Here is a 24,824-nt window from a genome sequence, read left to right as displayed (position 1 = left end):
TAATCTATATTAATTTCACTTATAGTAGCAAATATGAGTTCATTTATAACTGTCTGTTTTAAAGGAATAAGTATCGGCCAATCTATCCTTAGTGTCCCTGTTTATTTCCCTTTAACATACAAATCTGATTTGCCTCGGCAGTCATCTAGTATGACACAGAATGCTTCTATCTTTAAGATGTAGGAATTACCCAACTGGACCCCAGCCAGTGTCCTGTGTTACTGGCTTTGGCAGCAGGCAGCACCATCTGCCTTCCAGGAAAGAACTCTGCAGCATGCAGTGTACAGTCTAACTACTGCCCAACAGGACATAGGTGAGAAGACTGGCTTTTGTCCTGAAGTATAGTGCTACGTTTTGTTTTTTTTTTTATATATATATATATATATATTTTTGGAAACTACTAAGCATTGTTTAAACAATAGCTTGTACATTTGAATAATAATAAAAAGCTTGTAAGAGAAAAAACACGATACACCAAGTTAGAAATCAAGAACAGCAGAAGATCTTGATGTGTGACATTGGAAGACCACTATGTATCTGCTAGTCAATTTTTAAGTCTCAAAATCCTTTGCCTAGGTTCATTCAAACATCTTCTAAAATAAAAATGTCATCTACATCATCCAAGTGCAAAGCAAGGAAACAAAAGTAAGAATGAAAATAATCCTTAATAGAATCACTGATATGTACGCAGAGTTTCAAGGCCAGGTTCACTATTAACCACATTGCTGTTCAAATATTTGCAGCTTCTCTCTTCTTCCTTTGTATCTGCAGGGACTGCAACCACAAGCTCTGCTGGGCAGTGATTATAGCCTAATTCTGCAGTTAAGTCCTGTGTCTGTCTGCAGAAAGTTGGACACACAGAGCTTGCTGCAGGACAGGAACCTTACATCATTATTTATTTCCAAGTGTCTAATGTGTTTGAATGCCTACAAGATGCAGAATATTTATTCAGTTATCATCTTCCAAGTAGGTCACTTCAAAACGGACAAATACCTTGTGGCAGCACTGCTGTCGGAGGTCTGTGCTGGTGGAGAGCCTACTCCGAGGCAGCCAGGACTCCGGTCTAAGCTTGTAGACTTTGTTATTTGAGGAGCACTTCTTTTTGATCTCAAGTCACAGCTCAAAAGGCTCTTTGCGTAGGAAGCTAAATTTGGAACACTGACAACACGGCTGGGCACCTCCACCGGTCTCTTCTGCTGTTTTTTTATCATAACAGAAAGCTGCATTACATGCATATTTTTTCACACCTTATACTATAAAAACTCAACAATACTTCATTCCTAGACATCTTGTGAGGAGCACCCAAAAATGAAGGGTCCCATATTTTTCTATAGGTATTTAAAATAAATTCTCAGGTACACTGTGAGCATTCAGGGGTTAGGCAGTCCAATTAAAACAACCTGGGTGTTTGACCTTGAGGTTTCAGATATATCAAATCCAATAGATTTGCAGGGATACTCAGAGCTAAGTTAAGTGCTTTCCACCAGCATACTGTTTTTACTGTTTATATATAGTATCATACAAATGGAATGACCAGGGACAAATCCTGTGTTGCCCAAACCCAATTCATAATTTTGCTTGATGCATATGGTATCAAAATAACAACTCCCAATTACCTCCAGTCAATGGCCGTGCTTATTCCGATGGAAGACTGAGCTCATTGGGGGTCTACTGCTTTATATTTGCTTAAATACTTGTACCCATGTGCTTACATACTTCTACTGAATTTATGTTTTACTCAGCACCTCATTATAGGTTGGCTTCCTGGAGTTCTACTGAATAACAGTAGAAAATTAACAGGACCTTTATTGTCCTTGTCATCTGTATTATTCAAATAGCAACAAAACATCAGGATTTGTGATTTTAATTGAATTGCCTATCTTACCTTTGTAGAAGGAGTCAAGCATCCTTGATTAGGGTTGAAAGAAAATGATCGATTCCTGTAAGATTCAGTGTTGGCTAAAAGTGAATGGTGAAATTTTCTTCCTTCCTGATGAAAAAGAAAATTACGTGTGCCTCTTTGGTTCAGAAACATACATTTTTCAAAGAATTGCAGAGCAGAAAGAAAGTATTCATCAAAAGCAATGTGTGAAACACTGAATAGAACCTTCCAACAGATTCCAAAGTATCTATGTGTATGTAGAAGGAAATCTTACCACCAGCTGCTTAATAATCTCTTCTCTCTCACTTAGTTTATCTTGCAGACAGCTTATAAGTTGTATATCTTCTGCTCTGGACTCCTGCTTTCTTGTCTTTTCTTCTAATTCCTTAAGTCTGTGTGAAAGAAAGAATGCAGACCAGCAAAAACACTTCTTTAGGCCAGGTTCAAGAGACACCTGGGCTGTGCTCTTAAACTCCAAGCCTCGGAGATAGGGACATAGTAAGGACCCTCTGATAAAACAGGATGTTATAGAAAATAGAATATTGTGGAGTTCCAAAGCAAATTTTCTACCCAGTGTATAATCCATCCCCTGGTGTAAAATGCTAACAAGCTTGCACATCATATTGCTAGTCTAATTTACTAAAGAGAAAAATCTCTGTCACCATATCTATGCATATCTGTATCCACCTGTTTTTTTTTCCTTACCAATAATCTTAGAATCTACAGCCTACTTCCAACCATACTTGATAAAGAGCTGAGAAATACTAATTTCCTATAACTTTCATGAAAAGAGAGGCTTGGATATACATGCTGCTTTAGTTTGTCCTCTAAGGCAAAACCTGTAGTTTTACTTTGGCTCTTTAAATGTCTTAATCAGGGAAAAAAAAAAAAAAGAGATCTAATCAGAACTTACACCTTCTTAGAGATGGTGTGGAAACATACATTTCTTTGACCTATGAAAAAACAACTCATTATTTCATCAGCCAAATTCACGAATTTTGCTGCTCAAGAAACTAAGTGCTATGAAGTTCATCTGCCATGTTGTTAAATTAATTACAGATACAAACCACTTTTTTTTTTCTTTTTTTTTTTGGTGAGGGGAAACATTTTTGAGAGGAAGAAAAAAATCAATCTTACACTTTTGATTTAGTCTACCTCAGAATTCAGATATGAAGATAAAATTTACTGTCTGAATGTTTTGAGACCCTACTTACCTGCAAGTAGGGCTCTCTGCAGAGCTGTGCTGCACAGCTGGGATTTGAGGAAAAGACAATGTCATGACCAAGGACTGTTTGTGGGGGGCCTCTGCTGTAGAGCCTGAAGCACCACAGAACTACTTACCTCCAAAGAGGGCTGCAGAGTGCATTTATTTACATGATACAGTGGGGGCTGCAGTTTGGGAATATCCTGGGAAATTTGCAAGGGAGTGAGAATGAGCATCATCTCAAAGGTGCTGCTGCAGTGAATAAAATTAAGTACAAAATGATGGATCAAGGTCTCTGGTATTATCTGTGACAAAGATGATTTTACACGCCATAAAATTGTAAGAGGTTAAGTGCAAGGTTTAATTTATTATTGTAAATTTTATGTATAATGCTTTACTTTAAACAATATTCATAGATTATTACAATATATCCATGTCTTTCTGTGTTTGCAAAGGAAATACCTAAACACTTCTATTTCAGTGCTTATATTATTCTATCCATAAGCTATAAAAAAAATCATGCATAGTAGGAATAATAATTAAAAACAGAACTCACTGCTGGTATGAGTCACAGTTTATTTAAATGGCTTAGTTTCTAAGGAGAAAATCTTTGCTTGGAGATTTGCCTGCTGAAAGCAGGTAACATTTTTTTATTTCCGTCTGGTGATCTTGTTTCAGTGTTGTCTACTTCTTGTTTATGCTTCATTTTGAGGTCTTCTACCACTAGCCTTTCATCGGTCTTAAAATATGTCTGAATTCTCACATTTTAACACTTGTTTATTATGACTGATGAAAGCATGCAGTTTTCAGGTCTGTTACTGACAGCAAAGGTGGCTAACAGCACAGCTCTGGGCTTCTGCTTACTGATCTGACTTCAACACTTCGGTTGCAGTTGAGGCTGATCCACACTAACACTGAGAAAGAGTAAAATTATTTGGAGAAGAAGCCCTTGTCCTTCAACCTTCAGGAAGTGGGGGGCTATTTTATATGATGCTATTGGTATTCTATCTATGGTCAGCTTGTAGATAAATCTTAATGGACAAAGGTGACAATAAAGTATTATAGGAACTCATACCAAGCAAAATTATTTTGGAATCTCTGGGATTTTAATAGGAGGCTCCGATGCTCTATTTCATCACCTCATAGCACCCCATCAGAAACAATAATGTCTACCACCATTCTAAAAAAGTTTTTTCTTAAATGTGAATGTAGGAAATGTTATAGCAATGCCTTAGCTACAATGCTCATCTTTAACAGGCAATATATTCTGAAAAATACTGCTATATCATTAGCACCATCAACTGAAAAATAAAAAATGCCTGATATTTTTCAAGCCTAGCCATAACATAGCTTTCTGACACCAACCCCCAAAACAAAAGGCATTTATCGAAGAATCATTATCTTACTGCCTTTTGTTTGCTAATATTTTGTTACACAATGGAGAAACTTTTTCATTAACTCAATGCAAAGAACCCATCTTTTGTTTACTGACTGAAATAAAGATGTCAAACTCAGCAGATTAACAACTCTAATTTTCACAAAATGTATTCAGTTTACCTTTTCTTCTTCATCTTTTTTTTTTTTTTTAAGTATTTCATTTGTTCCTGAATGCTTCATTTGTTTCTGAAATGCTTCAAGAAAGGCCAAAACGCTCATGGAATATTTCTGCCCTTGAAATTAAGAGCACAGCCATGAGGGTGATTGATTTGGCACTCAGCACGAAAGAAGAGTAAGAGTGAAAACAGGGGATGAATCCCTGAGACGGATCCTTAAGGGTAGAATTAAACTCTCATTCAGAGGGAGAGTCCCTTCATTTTAGGATTTGTCCTCTCTTCCTGTAAAAAGAAACTTTTTATGCTCAGATCCTAATCCTTACTGAAGGTTTCTGTCCCAGAGGTAGAATTCCCAAAATTCAAGAGAATCGAAATGGAAGTGATTACTTCAAGCAGATTACTCATTACACTTACCTGGCAACAGTAGAAATATTAATTTTAAAAAATTGGTTAAAAAAATTTAACATGTGCAAATAGCAAGCCACAATTAGCTTTCAAATCAGAAACAGCTACATAGCATAAGACAAGGTTGTTGTTGTTACTGTAACAGTAAAAACTGTTATTTTTACGCGCTCCACAATTTAACTATTCCTTTACCCAAATTATTCATCCTACAAAAGCAAATCAAGAGCTGCAGGTTAATGTTCCAGATCACGCACGGGTTAATTTCATAGCAGCCTGTATCAGGTACCTAAGAACATTTGAGCTCTTTGGTTCTACCTCCTGTTATTTGAAGGTTTTCTCCTTACATAATTTCCATTAATGCTTCTTTCTCAAATGCGTACTGCAGTAGAGCTACACCAGCTATCCCCCTGTAAAGATTATCCTCCAGCCTAGCAGCTTTACCATTTGAGGCCTTTTAGACCTCATCACTGACATGTGAATAATTCTTCTCTTCATGAACAGAAGCTCTAAATTCCTTCAAGGTAGCTGGAGGGCACTGATGAAACTCTCTGGTTTGCAATTCTTTCTGTTGATCTTGTTTCAAAAGCTTGAAATGAAAGTCACTTTTAAGTAACTCTCCAAAGAGTGCAAAGGAAAAAAAAAATGTTTCTTTCTCATTCTTTAAATATGCACTGACTGGTAGACAGCAACAGAATTACTCTGGCCACTCTGACAATCTTCAGAGAGACATATCCCTTGAGTGCTTTTCTCTAGACTATGTAGGATGTTATTTAAAGGACTCCTTTAAAGTTATACTCTTCAGAAATCCTTTTATATATACAGCTTGAGTAGTTAGGGCTATACATTCTACATGATCGCAGAAAAGAATTGAAAGTTACCCATGAGCCAGATCCCTCAACCTCCCTGCAAAGAGAATTTGTTAAGCATCATCATCCAGAAACTTCAAATGATTCAGTGGCCCTACAGATGTACTGGACAGTGAACCCCAATCTTGTCTCCCACATAAAAACTAAGTTCACCACTTTTTCTCTACAGACATGAGAAAACTGCTACTACAGCAATGCAACACATGCTCTGTGCCTGTGACTACACTAAGAAGATGCAATCCACTTTCTACAGACAGCCAAAACTACAAGCCAGCTCACCAATTCCTGTGCCCTGATAGCATATTACAGCTCCAGGCTTCCATCAGCCCAGGCACTGTCAGTATCTGCTGTCACTGCCCTCACCCTGCAGTGCCAAGGTGGCTGCTATAGCCCTGGCAGAGTCCCACAGAGTATGTGTGGCACTCTCAAGTGTTCCCTTCAGAGTTAACAACCCTTTGGTTTCAGCTATACAGAGTGGGTTTAAAAAAATGACATTTATTCTTGGAGACTTTTTTTTTTTATTATTTTTAATAGCTCTTGGGTGAGTTTAAGGTTTGTCTTTTCCAAAGCTTTGAAATAAGGCTGATGTTATGCAGCTTTTCTCAGGTCATGCCTGTGGGGCTACACAGGACGTGTTTATTTGTGACACGTAACTGAACAGTTAGTTCAAATGCTATTATTGAGGCTGGAGAGAGGAATGTGATACTACTGCTTTTGCAAAACTCTCAGCATCTCCAACTAGACCTTAAGAACGGAGAGAATCTGACATCACATTTAGAACACCTCTAATGCTGGCGGTAAGAATAGACTCTCTGGATAGTACAGCGAATTGTGAATTTAAGGCAAACCTTTTGAGCTGTTTTTCCCTGTCCTGAAGCTGTGCAGCTTCTTGCTTCTGTGACTCCAACTCAGCACTGAGTAGTTCCATTGTGTCCTTCAAAAGTAAATTCTCTTTCTTGAGCTCAGAAATTTCACTCTGACATTTTTCCAGTTCATCGTGAAGAGATCTGATCTGGCTCTGGCTACTTCCTTCCTAAGAAAAAGGCCAAATTTAGTTATTCATAGTCTCTTATTATTAACTTTAAGATCAGAGAATCATAGAATGGTTTGCGTTGGAAGGGACCTTAGAGACCATCTAGTTCCAACCCCCCTACCATAGGCAGGGATGCCACCCACCAGACAAGGTTGCCATCCAGTTTCTCTGTGCAACCTGTGCCAGCGCCTCACCACCCGCTGAGTGAAGAATTTCCTTCTAATAGCTAATCTAAATCTCCCTTCTTTTAGTTTAAAACCATCCCCCCCCTTGTCCTATCACTATCTGCCCGAGCAAAAAGTTGCTCTCCATCTTTTTTATAAGCCCCCCCTTTAACTACTAAAAAGCTGCAATGAGATCTCTCTGGGGCCTTCTCCTCTTCAGGCTGAGCATCCCCAGCTCTCTCAGCCTTTCTTCATAGGAGATCTGATCATCTTCATGGCCCTCTGGACCCGATCTAACAGATCCACATCCTTCTTGTGGTGGGGGTCCCTGAGCTAGATGCAGTACTCCAAGTGGGACCTCAAAGATCTCCCTGTACTTGCATGCATTGCTTTTGCATGAACTGATTTTTCAATTCTATGTGAAGTTCTATGAGCAAGACAAAATCTGTGGTCATAATTTCCTAAACATACCTTATAGTCTCCATATTTTTTTGTAACATTCATTCATTACTTGTGCTTTCGATTACAATCTTTAAATGTTAAAAAAATCCTTCATTTTTTCCCCCATTTTATTTCCCCATTTCTAAGCTGATAAACAATGCTAATATTTAAGTGTGACATAACGGACGGAAACCTATTGCATTCCTGTGAGAGACTTTTATTATGTCTACAGAGAGAAATGTGATACCACTTTCAGAAAACACCACAAGATAACGAAGTAGGAATTGGATTCTTGCCTGTTGCTTCTTCAGTGTCCTCACACTCTTCAGCTCCATTTGGAGCTCTTCTATTTGTTTTTTGAGATTAGTGCACGATGTCTGCTGCTCGGAAAGTTCCATCCTTAGAGATCCTAGTAACAACCAGACTGACAATCATTAGGGCAGTCGGAGGCCAGGTGGATCGGAGGTAGATACAGACAATGTAGATGAAAATATTAATACATTACATTTGCTTTGTCTCACAGCTCCTTTGCCATTAAATATTATAAACAGGAATAGAAAGAAAAAGGAACATGCATTCTCTCTGGTAAAAGCTAAACCTATTATAGTCAATGCCATTGAGCAACAGTAAGAAGATACAGAGCTACAACAGCAGTAACACAACATCATAATCAGAGAGGTAAAGTCTGTGTCAGCTGTTTTGCAAACTGAATCACGATAATTGCTTCTTCTAACCTTGGACTTTAATAGAGCAGCCCTGAGCTTCTCTGTTAAGTCTACTGATGTTTTATAAAAGGCCGTAACACAATGCTGAGATTTCAGTTTGTGCTAACACACACTGCAACACTTAAATGAGGGAATCTGTCATATACTGCTACTGTTGTGTGGATTGGGTACAAGTTTCAAAATGGATCAAGTACAAGGAGAAAGAAGTTTGTCTCTCTCATTCCTACAATTTTTCTTAAAGAAGCAGAACAGAATTTCTCTATTGAACATACTAACTTTAGAGAGCAACAAATCTTTCGAGTAAATTTGCATACTGAATAAAAAGCAAGAACAGAACGCAGCTTATATTTAAAATACTTTTGAATTATTCCTTCTTTTTTATTTATAAAAGCCTCTTATAAATGAGCTTTAATAATCAGAGTTCAAGCCTGGAGATATTATGGGTTCTCATATTGCAGTGTTCTGGTAAGATCTGAACTATTTAGGGAACTTTCTAAACTGACCAAACAATATGTATGGAGCTACAGATCTCCACTGCTGAACTCTACCGACTTGAACCATATATAATAATTCCTCATACAGAAAAAAAAGGAAACCTATGTACTAACTACAATATTCCAGTTTAATACACTACCAGATGCATAGCTGTATGTTGCATACCAGCTGCTGACAGCTAAGAGCAAGGTTAACAAACAGTGCTAAGTGTGTATTGCTCAAATTGTAGGGTATGGGAAAGGAGATTCACAAAGACCTGAGTTCCCAGAAGGTGACAACGAGGATGAATGGGATGAAAGTCAGGGCTTCTCAGCATATCATCAAACAGTAGGAGCTGTGTATGACATGAGACATTGTACCTAGCAATAGAGTTTGCTGCTTCTGTATCTGCTCGAGTTCATCATGTAATTCTTTCTTTGCTTTCTCTTCCAAGGTTTGCATTTCCAGCCTATGAGACTGATGTTGGATTTTGAAAGTCTCATTAAATTCCTTTTTCAAACGCTCTTCTGCTTCCTGTAAGCAAAGCACAACCCCAGAAAATAAAATAGTTGGAACCTGTTTATCACTTTGTTGTTTTACTCGTAACGCCTGGATGAATCTGGTCTTTCATTGCAAAACTATTACTATTTTCATCATCACTTTACATGACACTTCACCAACACAAGAATAAAAATGACCTGAAGTTAAAAAATAAAACTTAACTTGGACAAGAGAAATTATTAGGTATCTTCCACTAGATTTGCTTTACATCATGAAATAATAGCAATGACACAGACATTTGACATTAGAAAGATATTTTATTATCCAACATACAAACCCCCCAGATTTGACCTGTATGACTATATTTATCACACTGTATCAAAAAAGACTCCTATCTTTTCTATAATTTTTCGTGGACAGAACTTCCACTGTCATGAGAAGTGCTCCTGATACACTGCCGAAATATTATAAATGATGGAGCACTTGCTATGTAGTGGCTCTGAAAATAACCCCCTACTGCCAGTTTCATTTCTACCAGCCTTCAGCTTGGTTTGTTAAAGCCGGGATTTTATTCTGAATATGTAGAAAAGATATTAAATTCTTCATCTTTTTTTTTTTTTCCAAATATGTTTTAAAAGGAGGTTTTTCCTAATGTTTGCAATATCAACAAGGACATTAGAACTCCATGCCATAATCACATGTAGGTTTTTTTAAGCTCTTTTTTTTTTTTTCCTTGAACAGCTACTTTGTTGAGTACCTCAATATATTGCATTAACATTTAGTCACTGAAATAAATCCACTTGAACCTTTAAAAGCTTTGGTTATCTACTTACAGAATTGATTTCTTGAAGGTATCTAAGCCAATACACATCATTATACATGCATATTATAATTCTCTTAAAGTATTTATGTATAAATGAATAATGGATGAAAAAGAATAAAATAAAGTCCTTTTAATAGCATGCTTAGGAATTCCCTTGTATTTTTGAAACCAGAGCAGAGCTAGAAGAGCTTGTATTCATTTCAGTCTAACTGTATAGGGTAGGATACATTATTTTATGAAATACTTCATTCCACTGTGATCTCAGTTCAAATGTCAAAATTTAACAAAAAACTTGAAGATGTTGAGGTTTCAGTAATAACAGAACAATTCATTATGTGCAACAATAGCTACACATTATTAAGATGAAAGGTAATAACTAAGTTCATAATCAGTTTATCTTTAGTTTAGCCCACACAATTTATTTTTTTTAGCTAGTATCTCATAAACTGACCTTGAGTTCCTGTTTTTTGCTTTTCTCCAACATTTTTAAGACTTTTTGATGTGATGCCTCCAGTTGCAGTTTAACATTCTGGTTTTCTTTAATGGTGCTTTGAAGATCCTGCAAAAGCTTCTCTTTTTCTTTGTTGGACTGTAGATTATGCTTCTTCAGTGACTCCTTGAAATTATTTGCTTGTTGGTCTAATATTTGCTTCAGCTGAGCCACCTGCCAGAAAAGTAAGTCATAAGGATAGGATTAATGGCTACACTCACAATGGAGAGGAACTATGCAAATTTCAGTATATTTTATGAACTTGTGTTGCTCTATGAAAAATAGCAAGATGCTTGCTTCATGCAATGAGCCCTTTGTTTCAGTGAAGAATGGAGTTATGTGATTTTTTCTGTGGCAGGAGAGGTTTAGGTTGGATATTAGGAAAATTTCTTCACTGAAAGGGTTATGAAGCATTGGAACAGGCTGCCTAGGAACGTGGTTGAGTCACCATCTCTGGAGGTCTTCACAAGATGTGTAGATGTGGTGCTTAGGGACATGGTTTAATGGTAGACTTGGCAGTGCCTGTTTTATTTTCTCTTCAGAGCAACTAAGAGCCTGAAAACATTGTAAAAAAAGATGCTCCATTTGGTCTGTTGGTTGTTTACCATTTTGAGTAAAATATTTGGATCTGGTATTCACAGAATATTCACAGAATATCAGGTGAAGAGGATTTATTTCTGTATTAGGAAGATTCACGTGAAACACAAATGTTCACAGACTTCAGGTGATGTGGAGATAACTCAAAACCTGACTTGAACACACACACCTATCATCAGAACTACGTAACTTCTTACTGAGTCTGGTTTCTTTACCTCTTTTCTTTACAGCTACAAGAGAGGAAGTTACTGTTCCATTTTTGAGTATGTTTATGGCTGCACAGCTGCTGTTCCTATACACAAGTCAATATATTGTGTTCCTTCCATTTAAATAAAATTTGTCCTTTAGTTCAAATCCACAAATCATTTTTTTCTCCAGCTAATTGGTGGTGGCCGTTACTGATCATCACTGATCTTGTACTTCAGTTTCCCTCCGTACTCTCTCCATCAGTTTGCTCACAAAGAACCATACCAATATTATAATTAATGTGGATTTCCTTTATTAGATGGGGTAGTGTGCTATATTTGAACTTCAAAGTTCCTTAGCCTTATTACTGATGTTTCACATGTTCTGAGATTTACAACACTATCTGTAATTTACACACGACAGAAGTCTGCAAGCAGAGATGAACCTCGTTAAAAAACTCTCTAATGGAGCTGCAAACTTGGGCAGCTGACTTTCTTCTACTTGGTGGTAAAACCAAGCGATCAATAAAACTTCCAGCTGAATCAATTCAAAGGAAACATTTTCGAATGTATATGTCAGAATAAAAAACTTAAAATGTGTTTCCTTCAGACCAAATTCACTGTTTTAAGAAATTAAAAATAAATTATTTCCTCACTTGCAAGGAGAGAAATGGCTTTATTCACAGCACGCAAGGGAAGAAGAGATGGCAGAGATGGTTCTGCTGTGTGTGTTTGAGAGAGACAGCAAGCATTGAGGCACAGAAAAAACAAGAGCAAGGGAGTATGTGCATGTGCATTTGAAGGTAACTGGTACACTTACCCAAGCGATGAAGGCCTGGGTCGACCAATTACAAGTTAATACATAAGTGAAGAAGTAGCAACAGGAGACAGTAGTATCTTATAACCCAGTGATAAGGAAACTCTTTAAATGGTGAGAAAGCTGGCAGAAGCAAAAAAAAAAAAAAATGAAGCCCAGGTCTCTCACACTTCATGGGAACGCTAGCTTGGTAGGTAAGAAAACAACAATAACACCCCGTGTTATGTGAATCAAGACTTTTATCTTGTTCTTTTTTAAGTGCCAGAAAATGAAAGGTTAGTTTTACCATCTCTCAAACGGTTTCAAACCAACTTGGTACATATCACTGAAGCTATGCAACCAAGTTGATTTGAATTAGCCAATTTGAAAAAGCATCTAGCACCAGATGCCCCAAACTGTGAATTTAATCGAGCTAATCTTCCAGTCATTTCTTGGCCTTTTCCTTTGTGTCATCCAAATAAACACAACTAGCTGGCTGAACAAACAAGTGAAGAATATACTGAGCAAGTATAAGGCTGTGCATGCCATTACAGTTGGCTTGCCTTCTGACTTCTGCTTTGATTATTTTAATTCACTGTGCTTCCAAGCACTATGAATATTTGAAGCCTAGCTAATGTCTGCTCTCCCTTTCTTTTATTTGTTGTATGTAAGGGTAAAATCTCAAAGGCAGGATCTGAAGTTGGAATCAGAGAGAATATTTTGACTTCCTGTATCTTTTAAGTAGAAAGATCTGAGTTTCTCAATGCATTGCTAGGGGATGAATTTATATAAAAGACTTAAAACTGCCTTTTGATGTATTATAGAAGAGTCACCGCATTTGAGAGTTTGTTCAGACAGTGAAAATAAGGTGCCTGAACACTACAGGGTTTTACTCATACTATGATGCTATTACATCAAAACACTAACACAGCATAAAAACTATCAATAAAATAATGGAATGTTATTTTATTGTAGTCTTTAGGCTTATTTCACAGTTACTTCAGTTAAGTTCACAGTTAAATGCCTTCCTAAACTTATGGCAACTCCTGACTGGAGGGACAGGTGCAAACATAATAGTCACACCTCTACTGCTGCTATCATTATTTGGTGGTGCCTCCAAGACCATGATCAAGGTTCTGGGCATTACTGTGTTAGCACCGTTCACAGATATATCACAAAGGGATTCCTGCCCTTCCATTTTATGTACCTTGTAATTCCAGAATAGTCTCTGGCACACATGCTGAAGAGATCCTGGAGTGCCTAAGCAAGAGACTGAAGGACTCTCATGAATTAGCAGTCAACCTACACAGCTGTCTTTCCTTCCATGGCACCAAACAGGTGCAAATCTAGCTTATTTATTCAGAAATATCTCAATAATAAGGAAATACTGTCATTTTGAAGTGCATCCCCAGAGAGAACAAATTATCATGATTCTGTCTACTCTGCACAGTGTTCTAGCTATGTCAGCCCAACCAAAAATAAGCCCTATGCAGCCAAGAAAGCTATTTTTAGATGTGAAATCGTATCCAGGTTAGAACTGGATTAGTAACAGCACATTGCCTAACCTCTGAGGCGGAAGCTCTGGGCTGAGCCATTGCAAAGTTCCCAGCTGGGAATCATGTCCTCAGTGAAACATAATGTTGTACAGTAAGTGGTGTTTTCTTGGCTGTGAATGGTCAAATATTTATAGAAGTAAAGTATTATAAGTTGAAATTACAGCACTTCCCTGGCAAAACTGCCAAGCAACTGGTTCAGAAAATAACCCAGGGCATACCAAGAACAATGCAGAGTTTCTCTTCAGAAGAACCATTTCCATCTTCACCCTTTTACAAGCACTGTAAGATATATTGAAATGTTTCTTAGTGTTCTGTTGATACTTACCATGGTATTGTGAATATAATATATGACATGATATATGCTAAACATAGGTTTCTTTCCTATTTTTCTGGCCTGAATGTGTGACTTCAAGAAGAGTAATTTGCTGGCTCATTGCTTTAATTCTTGCATCTGCAAAACCCGAACAATAACTGCTTCACAACGTAAGCCTTTTGATTTCTTTGAGACCTTCCAATGGAATATACCAGCTGCATATAAATATGCAATATTATCAGGTTGGACAGTATCCCTCTCTTCCCATCATACCTCAGAATGAGTATAACTTTCAGGCACTACACAGCAATGCCAGCAGTTTTCAGCTTTGAATAGCCTAAGATATTTTTATGGAAATATGTACATTAAGGGGAATTAGAAAAAGAATACAGATGACTGATTTCTAAGAACCCACATGTTGCATTAGGTGCAAGGAAGACACTCTGGATAGGCCAACACAAGTTGGATTGACCTGAAACGCTCTCAGTGAAGAAAACTGTAGAAAACAGTATTATACACAAATGTGTAATAAAACCTAAAACCAGGATTTAGCTAGAAATTTTAAGAACATTAAGAACTACACTTAAATTCTGTATTTCTAACACTGAGAAATGGACAGAATGTCAGAATGCAACTGTTTGATACCAGAAAGTATAGATCTGTTTTACAAGAGAAATAAAAGGGAAAAGACCATACTGCATTCAGAACTAGCACAGCTACTACAGCTTGAATGGGAGAAAAAGCAGGTGTTATATAGCAAATGACCACAACTCATGCCCCGATTGCTGAAATATACCACACCAAGCAGTACTAATAGCAAGGGAAAGTGAAAACAGGAGGAGATATGACATCTTACTTAGGCCCCCAGTGAGCCTATCTGTCCTTTCTCTGTCTTTGAACACTGAAAGAGAGCTTATTATGACCACTCAGAGTCCACAAATGCCAGCTGAGAAAGATCTAGGGTTTCATCTTTTGCAGAGCTGTTCCCATGCAAGCACCTACTGAGCTTGCAAGAAGTGAAACTGGTTAGAAGCACTGAAGATACAAAGTGATGGAAATTATAGACAGTCAGTTAGGAGAACTGTGGCTATCTCTAATTCACTAGTACAACAGTGTCAGCTACCTAATTCCTGTTGCTGTCCATTACTTTTTCTTGAATTAAACTGAAGAAATTTTGTATTTGGGGAATATTCTGATTTCATTTTGTAAAAATTTGGCTCCTCAAAACCTTGATTGTCAGGGAAAAAAAAAAAAGATGACAAGTCCTTATGATGAAACATATGCATCCACTTATAATCTTCCAGAATGGACAATCACAAATCATTTTATTGCTGAAAAAGCCAACAAATGTAATGATATATTTGGGATAGAAAAATAAATGCAGCACTGAGCATCAACAGAACTTTTCACTAGGGTAATGACTTCAGTTCTCTTAAAGCATTTACTTTACAGCTTATCTACAAGATAAAAGCATCAAAACGTTCACAAGCAAAACCTTCACATGAGAACACTGAAGAAAAAGAAATATCCTGAGCATAAGATTTTAAAGCAGGTAATATTTGCCTAAGAAAACTGAACAACGCTCCAGGGGAACACCTGAGGCAGAAAACATATATTCACAGTTGTGAGGAATTTTAAAGGTGCACTCTACCTCGTTAAGTAATTGCCTTGCAGCAGTTCTGCTTTGTTTTGACAGAAATTTATTTATCTAACCTGAAGGCATGGATTTTCAAATCATGACACTTTATTAAAATTTTGCAAGATGTAGTAATCTGGAAAACGTGCATCACTCGGCCTTCAACTACCTATACATACAGCTGTTAATGGATAATCTAATACTAAACCATCTCAGGTATTTATTTCCAGATTAATCCATGTTAGCAGATTCGCATTGTGACTTAGATGTAACTGGAGCAAGGAACGCTATATAAGCTGTGTCATCCTCAAAGCTGCTTTGGGGTCACAATAGTTTCCCTATTTCATTTTTGATCTTGAGGACATGCAGACATAGCTAATGACTCATATATAAAATACTGTGCGTTCCAAACTGCAGCAGTTACTTTATCAAGCAGACAGAACAGAAACAGTGATCTATCTATTCAACCTGTTTTCCATTCAATTCTCTTGCTCAAGGAAGCAAACAAGAAAGCCCTTTTACATGTCTATACAAAAAAAAAAAAAAATCAGAAAGTGAGGAATATTCTAAGCCCATATAGCCCCGTATGGGGTTTAATTTGGGGGTTTCATTTTCAGATGGAAGGAAAAATGAAGTGCCTTCTTATTACTGAGTTACATATATGCCCAGCTTACCTCAAGTGAAGAGTTTTGAAGTTTCACAGTTAGGGCTTCTTTCTCTTTCTCTAGTTGCTTTATTTCATGCTCAGAGGTTTTTTTAAATTCATCTAGCTGTGTCTGGAGCTCCTAAAGTTAAAAAAAAAGGAGGGGGGGGAAGGAAAGAAAAGAAGAGAGCATGCAATAGCTGGGACAAAATAGGCAGCATGAAAACAAATTACTTAAGATTTCCTTAATACTTCTCTGTGACTCTCTAAGAAGAGATAGTTACAAGCAATATTTACTACCTATAAATAATAAATGCCTCCTATTATGCTTTTTCACTAAAATGTGAAATGATCTGACTCATATGAAGAATTTTAGCCTAGCATCATTCTAAGTATACCGTGTACAAACTCATTGACATAAAACAATACTGTATGTAAAAGGCGGAGTCCTTTTCATAAGGCTTGCACTTGATAAGGCAACTGTGTCCATTGAAACGACGCACCTCCACATATTGATCATATACGAATACCTTCATGATCAGATAAAATAATTTACTCCCACAGATTCTTTTATGAGAAGCAGGACCGCATAAATACATGAACTCCAGCAGTTTCAGAAGGCAGACATGAATTCTTCTGAGGAGCACTTAACACAGTTCATAGTCCCCAAAATCTAGAGGTACTGTCAACATTAAGTGATAGGAGCTGCACATTTTTTACGACTTCACAACTCATCTGCAAGAGTTTTAATTATTCTCAAGTAGATGTTGAACTTGGAAAGGTATAGCAGTGTTAAAACCAGGAAAAACAACAGAAGCACCATCTTAGCAACAACAAGGATCATTTGACCCGTAGTCTGACTGTCCAGCCCTACAAACTGCTGTAATCTTTTTTTTTGTCTATTAGATGCCTGACAAACACACAAATATAGTAGGAGACAGAAACTAAATTTCTCCTTAGTTTATGTGCAAATGTGGCAAACTAGTTGGCACGCACTGAAGTGTGAGCATCAGTGAGCATTAAAGCACATGCTTAAGACTAAACACGTGTTTTCCTACCTCTGAATGGACTCCAGCTCACATTTAGGTTCCTACTGCACAGGAATATTACAGATTGCAAATGTGCTGCAGCCAAACGATTCCATGCCACTGGGCAAGAGAGCAGAATTTACCAGAGAGCACTTCTCAGGGAAGTGAAATTCTTTTAAGAATGTCTTACGCCAATTGCTGCTAGTACCTACCAACAACAAAACAGTGGCTTGGCCACTTAAAACACATTGAGAGAAGGTATTGCTCTGGCAACTTGCCTGAAGTTGCTCTCTTGTCCATGAGAAGACAATCATTCTTTCTGATTAAAGAAGGACATACATACACACTTATGTATTTGTTTGTAACCAGTGGTGAAGTAATTGATAACACCTGCATTCCAGATCCATTTATTAACACTTCGTAGAATTAGCTTCTTTGCATAAACAATGCAAAATGTTGATTAAATCAATGGATTTAAGTATTTCACAGCAGAGATCCGTGGAAAGTGAAGTCAGAAATTGGAATACACCTACAATACATTTTTCTTCAGGAGGGAACTTACATTAATCACTCCAGCTGTCACACACAAAGCACTCAACGTGTTGCTAAGAAGGCAGTTTGTCACATCAAGGATAAATTCACCTTCCTGCCTCTGGAGCTTTTCACAGAAATACGTCAGCTCGACTTTCTTCTTTCCTTTTTTTTTTTTTTTCAGTAAGACCATAGCAAGAAAATCCTTGCATTTTATGATAATTCAAAGTGCCTCCAGTGAGGATAATTCAAATGATGTCACTGTGACCAATAAGATTAAAGACAGATGAATTAGAGCATCTATAAATAGAATACGTCTACCTTCTGCATTTTTTTCAGCTTGCATGAAGTTTTAGACTAACTTGATTTTCTTTATATGCCTCATTACAAGATCTTCCAACCCATTTAACAGCTACTCCTTCAGACAAATCTTTTCCTTTTGGAACTGATAGTTGCCTTTACAATAAAAGTTCTCAGTGTCTTTTACTCATACCCCCTTTTAGCTACAGCTTCCATAGTCTTTGCAATACAGTAGCTATAGAATTTGACAAAACCGAGGTAGAAGTCTGTGGTCTCAGCTATCTATTTTGTAGGGAATATGCTATTTCAGTGGACATACTCCACTGAAAAATACTGGCTTTATTTTAGTAAACAGTGTGAAACTTTAACGATTGAGGGTTGCACGCCTCATCTTCAGCTGTTTATCTTTTTTTTTTTTTTTTTTGTAATTTTGGTTTGGTTTTGTGTGTGTGACTCACTTGAAAGTATGGAGGCTTCCTCAAGGATAACTTTAGTTATTTCAGAAAGTACAAAGGAAAATTTGTTTTTGTTATGTCTCCAATAACAGGTCTAATTTTCCACAGTGGTAGTAAAACAGGAAAAAATATATAGAAAAATAAAATATATATACAAATATACAGAAAAAAATTGGGTCTGTACAATTGATTAAGGGGAGACATTGCATACAGAGGGAACTCTCGGGATACATACATTACTGACTGTAGTGAGTCCGTTCTTGGTATTATTTCTGCTTAGCTTTTCAGAAGAAAAGAACTGCTCTCTACTAAAAAATAATTTAAAACATCTGTATTTCAATTTGACTTAACAAAGAAAGTCTCACTTGAATCTTGTTCTCTTCCAGTTTTTGGTTATAGAAGAAGTTGAATGCTTTAATCTGATCTAGCTCAATTTTACTTTAAGGATATAAAGTAGTGTCTTAGCTGTCATTGAGCAACTGATGCACTTGAAGTTATGAACAGTGTTCCACTGGATGAGGGCAGAGCTCTAGGAATCTTACAGGACTGACTTCTATAGAATAATCTAAAGGCCCTTAATGGTGAAAGAAAAATTACATCGAATTCAGTAGTTTTTGGCATGCTTTGGAATGTTTAAGAGCAAAGCACCTGTTTAAACTCTTGCACACCTTCAGAGCCTCTCATTTGGTTTTGTTTGGCAGAAGTCATTTGCTGCAGTTGCATTATTTGATGCTTCAGTTCGTCTACTTCATTAAAAACTTTGCTCTGGGAATTCAGTACAGCTTCTGTATCATCTGTGGTAGCAACATTTACATTTCAAAGAGCATAACTAACTTGTGGAATGTGAGTGACTACTAACAAGGGAAATAATTCAGAATGACATTAATGAGCGTCTTACCTGCTTTTTGCAAGATTTCCTTCTCCTGAAACATATTTCTCTCTGACTACACTTAGATTTTCCTTCACGCTTTTCAACACACTTTTTTGATCCCAGAATTTCTTGCTGTGTTCCCTAAAGCTACACTTCCAAATTCTAAAATATGCATTGTGCTTCTATGTTTATTACATATGTTATTTTTTTGTTATCTGGAATAAATCATCATTTTCTGTCTTGGTGCAGTTCCATGGCATGAATCTTTGACCTAGAAAGAATGTTTAAAATAACCTTTTGCTCTTCCATACCCTTAAAGCGACTCTGTTGCCAGAATATTTGTAATGTGGGGCCATTCCATCAGATGCAGTAAGCATCACTGTAAGGTGAACACTCATCAAGAGTTACCATTTAAAAGATGCCTGAAATTATCCTAAATTTGGAACAGGACATATTTCCTTTAATTTTCTGACAACTTGTGCTGAAAGATAATTTTTTTTCCAGTTGCTTAAGTATAATAATTTGTAACACAATTCATAATACAGATGCCTAAAAAAAGAAAAATCATCTCCTACAGACTTTGCTGAGAATTGTCTGTCTCTAACTAAAGGGAAAAATTGGAGCTTAACTATTGTTGCATTTCTGGAGGTTCTAGCCTCAGTTTCCAAATATCTAACATAATACTGCAATACTTACTCAGAATAAATTTCCATTTGTTCCTATATGAATGCTATTTGAGTAGAACCTCATGGATTAAACCTACTTGTATTTGACACTGTCTGAAGGTGAAATCTTAAAGGTAAGCGTGTTTCTTTTACCTCTGTCATATGCCAAAATTATTCCAAAACTAGACTGAATAGATCAGACTTAACGACTTGTCATCCTTTATATTCTTTCTTCCACAGTAATGATAATAAACATGAGCTAACATGATGCCTTTCATCTAAACGTCTCAAACCACTTGACATACACTAAGGAGAAAACAGAAAAATCGCTTTGCTTAAACATCAGTCCTTTTATCTTTCATGCATTTTGACAGCTTTTTTTGGATAGTATTTACTGATGATCAGAGGCATTACTGATTAAAGAAATGCTTCTGTTTCCAAATCTGCCATTATCCATAGGATTCTGAAAAAAAATTAATATTTAAAAGTGGCAACAGAAATAGCCAATTAAAAAATTAGAAGTTTCTCCTTTCTCTTTAAACTAGAGAGAAATAGAAAATAACATTGTGTCTACCTGTTCTCCTTCCAGATTTAACCTAGTCCCAAACTCTCTTTAAAGATTCAAGGCAACATGCTAAGCTGGTGTGTAAATCAGTCTCATTTATAGACTTAGAGGATCTGAAATGTACAAGAGTTGAGCAGATGTCTATCAGAAGAGATTTCAGTTTCATCTAGCTGATACTGAATTTAGAAATTAAATTGTTCAAGACTCCACCTTTTTATACCCAGTTCTTGTCAGATTTTAAACTTTTTATTCCTAAAACACTGCCTTTTTGACACAATAACTTAGAATAGTAAAATCACGTGTATAAATTTTCGTGCATCCCTTCTCCATTTTTCCTGAATATTATTTAAAGAGACCACAAGAAATCAGGATCTTACTTGTCCCTCCTCCCTCTTATCCCTTATAAATATAGAGCCAGGACACTTTCCTTACTGAAACAGATACTATGGATTCCCCTGACTCTATTGAAAAAATGGTTTATCTGAATCTCTACCATTCATTGTAACATCTCTGCTCTTCTGTGGAAAGTAGAGATTGTTCTGCTATCGATCTACACACTGAGAGAATGGTCCTTAATGATGTCGGGGAAGGTGAATTCAACGCACCCTCCAGCCTTGCGAAACTCACACAGGCAGTGACTGTATTAAAGGCTGAACTCCCTCACAAAACATTCCCAAAGAGGCCCACAGCTGTGCACCATCACCAAAGTGATGCTGTCTGGCAAGACTTGAGGGCAGATGGTGAAAAGCGTCACAGATGTTTTGGAGGAAATGCAGCTGACTGGGGTGATCCTGCTCTCTACAGGATTCTGGGGTTCTCCGAGACTCTGAAGGAGATAAATCTTTCTCATTAGTAAACTATTTTTGTGATTCTGAAATGCTCCAAATCTAGACCTTCAAGGTATTTTCTTATTAATATGTTAGGTTGCTGTCACAGTTTTGGGGTCAGGTCTAGCAGGTAAGTTTCTGTGATGGAGAGACCAATACTATTAGAAGGAAGTGGAACTGTTGAGCACAAAGCCTGGCTGGGTGCTTTGGCTTCACTGCAGTTCATCAGCGTCTCTCCCACACCCTGACCTTACGCACCAAATGCAGCCAATCTCTGCAACTGCATCTGGCACAAGGGGCAATGAAGCAGAAAGGGGCTGCAGAGCTGTGCTGCAGCTGTGCTGTATGAGAGATGCACCAGCTTGGGTAGACAGGCAAGGTGTGAAGTGAGAAGTAACTGTGAAACTCACCACACGAAACTTCACAGGTGTAAATGACACTTATTAAATGTCACTTGGAATGAGGCATTCTTTCAAGAGTCATACAACACAAAGCACTTCATTCCTAACCTGCCAGCTCACTGCATGGTCTCTTATCTGACCACGTTCATATCAATACATTGAGCTGCTGACAGCTACAATGCAAGCGGAGAATGTACTGTGTAAGTATCGCTGCTAGTGTTAGTGCCGGGTTGGTTCTCCACATTTCTGGGCAGGAAAGTTAACAGCTCTGTTCAGTCAACAGACAAATTGACTTCACTTCTCCCTCAGGGGAGCATTCAAAGACTCCCTCAGTCTAGCATTCAAAGACTTCTCCTAATGAGTTACTAATCATCTTAACTCTTTCTTCAAAATTCTCAGCACCAAAACTCCCATTTCTTTTCCAAGCCTCTAGCACTGCTTTAGTGTTTACAAAGCTTTTGACTCAAAATGATGTTTAAAAGAACTCTCTTCACCCAAATTTTAAAAATATACAGTTTTCTACCTGTATTCTCTCTTTCAGCTTCTGGGAATGCTTCTTCCTCTCATTTATCTTCTGGCTTTTCTCCTCTAGGTCTGCCTCCAGCTTCTTTACTTGCTGTAGCAAAAAACCTTCCTTAGCCTCTGAGCTCTTCCTTTGCTCCATTTCTCTTTGCTGACAATTCTTTGTTTCTGCCATGGATTGCTGCACAGACTTTTTCAAAGTCTCTTTTTCTCCCTCACAGGAAGCTTGCAGCTGGCTTGTTTTCTGGGTATATTCTTTAATTGCTCTCTGGTTCTCACTCTCCAGGTTTTCCATCTCATTTACTACAGCTTGTCCTTCCACATTGTATTTTTCATCTAAAATTTCTTTTCTATCTAAGTTTTGTCTCCTAGATGCTTTGCATTCATTCATCAGTCCTTGAGACTCACGATTTAAATGCAAAAGTTTGTTTTCAAAGTCTGCATTAGTATCTACTGTGTCTGTGGAAAGGACCATCTGTGCCTGTTGTACTTCTGTCCTCAGTTCCCTCTCTTCCACCTGCTGCTTGCACAATGTTAACTCTGCCAAGGCTTCTTCCTTTAGTCTCTTATGTTGTTCCACTGCAATTTCAAGGGCTTGAATATGTTTTCTCAGCAATTGTTCTTCTTCAGCTTTGCTTTTATACTGGAGAATTGTTTCCCTTGTCTCAGCAAGAATGTGTTGAATTTCTTCTTCATGAGCATCTCTCAGAGCCTGTATACTAGCCTCGTGTTCATCATTCTTAGTGTTCAGGGCATATATCACCTGTAGATAAAGGAAAAGAATATAGGAGATTAAAGTATCTGGTAAATGGTAGTGTTATGAATTCAGTTGCTATATTTAGCAAGAGAACAATCACTACAGTTATGTATTTTGTTGTCTTTTTTTTTCCTCCACTAGCTACAGAAAGGATAATTATAAACTGCAAATCCTTGTAAAGAAAGAAGACAATACTGTGAGAAATATTTTTTTCCAGATTTTTTTAGAGATTTCCTTTTTTGTTCTTAGCAAGTTGTCACCTCATACATCAGGTTTGACCTCTAATACAGGGACTGAAACAGAAATTCTGTAAGAAGATTAAATTCTGCATTCCTGACTTGAACTAAAACACCACTGAAGATGCACTTCAGAAGCCATATGACTAACATATTAACTTGATTAGCATTTCAAGATAGCTATTACTCAGCTGCAAGCACCTTTAGGTTTGAATCGCAGAAGTGCTCAGGTAATGTCTTTTATCTTACCTCAGTAACAGCAATAAATCTCAAAAATCACGCTTTAGCAGGTGGCCCTGCTAGAGCAGAGAGGTTGGACAAGATGACCTCTGGAGGTCCCTTCCAACCTCACACATCCCATGATTCTGTGATTATGCCTATTGGTCTCTCAGTTGAGACTTTCCCTAAGGAAGGATTGAAGATTACAGGGCCAGAATTCTAGTCTAATTGAAGAATTAGTTATGACTGATTTTATTTATGTGTTTAAGACTATACAACAATAAGTGACAAAAGTCTGGAGCATGTGTTGTATAAACCCTGAAGACTTCACAGTTACTGAATTTGCTTGGCTATGTCTAACCATTCTTTTTGGAGCCCTCTGTATATTCAATAACATATTGAATTTCAGTCATCCATAAATGAAAGCAAACATACAAATACATTTTATGTGAAGTCAGCTTCCTCCCTGGTGGTAATGAAATAAATATAGAAGCCTTAAAGAGTCACAAATGCAAAACATGGTCTGAATACATAAATATGTGACAGAAGAGAGTAACAGCATCGTATTCCAGAAGACAAACAGACACGAAGTCATTGTCTACATTTAGATATGTGTACTGATTGGCCTTAGATTACATGTTGTTAAATCTTCTCTGCTATTTTTGACCATTTTTTCTTTGAAACAGAAATAGTTGCAGATTCCTCCTCCCCATAAGTGGTAACTAAAATAATTCTATGAACCTTTTTTTAACTCTTCCAGAGATAGACACAAAAACTACAAGGAAAATGTTAATTTTGCCCATGGCTTTGGAATGATCTGTAATAAGTTTGGGCAACTCTTCAATTAACTAGGTCAGATATTAGCAATCATATTTTTATTTTGTTTCATCAGCAAAACAGAGATGAGCATTAAAACATCTGACCTTTGTGACTCAGACTTCTCCCTTAGCAATGAATTTATCTCGTAAATCGGCACTGCCTGTCTCATATTATGTTATGTTCAGTCTGACAGTAGAAATAGGGTTCCTCTGAGGTCTGACTTCATCCTCAAACTTCCTCAAATTCCACTGAGCGTTCGAACAAATCGGAGACATTCTACATTAATGGTTATCACCAACATCTTAGGTGAGTTATCTGAAAGACTGGGAGAAACTGAACTC

The 24,824-nt window shown here is 37.2% G+C and overlaps 1 protein-coding gene across 4 annotated transcripts in view; it reads right to left on the bottom strand.

Moving 5' to 3' along the window:
- The window catches only part of FAM184B (family with sequence similarity 184 member B), a 38,985-nt gene that overhangs the window by 1,222 nt on the left and 12,939 nt on the right, over window positions 1-24,824 (bottom strand). For 3 of the 4 annotated variants that reach the window (XM_080590078.1, XM_080590080.1, XM_080590081.1), the window contains 9 exons: window positions 22,454-23,215; window positions 16,319-16,429; window positions 10,523-10,735; window positions 9,128-9,281; window positions 7,845-7,957; window positions 6,759-6,943; window positions 2,157-2,274; window positions 1,886-1,990; window positions 994-1,196 (listed from right to left, as the gene is read on the bottom strand). In XM_080590078.1, coding sequence (XP_080446204.1) covers window positions 994-1,196; window positions 1,886-1,990; window positions 2,157-2,274; window positions 6,759-6,943; window positions 7,845-7,957; window positions 9,128-9,281; window positions 10,523-10,735; window positions 16,319-16,429; window positions 22,454-23,215 — 1,964 coding nt within the window. The remainder of the gene's footprint in view (window positions 1-993; window positions 1,197-1,885; window positions 1,991-2,156; window positions 2,275-6,758; window positions 6,944-7,844; window positions 7,958-9,127; window positions 9,282-10,522; window positions 10,736-16,318; window positions 16,430-22,453; window positions 23,216-24,824) is intronic. The other variant, XM_080590079.1, reaches the window with a different exon arrangement.

Source organism: Anser brachyrhynchus (genome assembly GCF_964034855.1).
Source record: "Anser brachyrhynchus genome assembly, chromosome: 4".
Taxonomy (NCBI): Eukaryota; Metazoa; Chordata; class Aves; order Anseriformes; family Anatidae; genus Anser; species Anser brachyrhynchus.
Note: the sequence above shows the minus strand (reverse complement) of the source record. Positions and strands in the feature narration are given on the sequence as shown.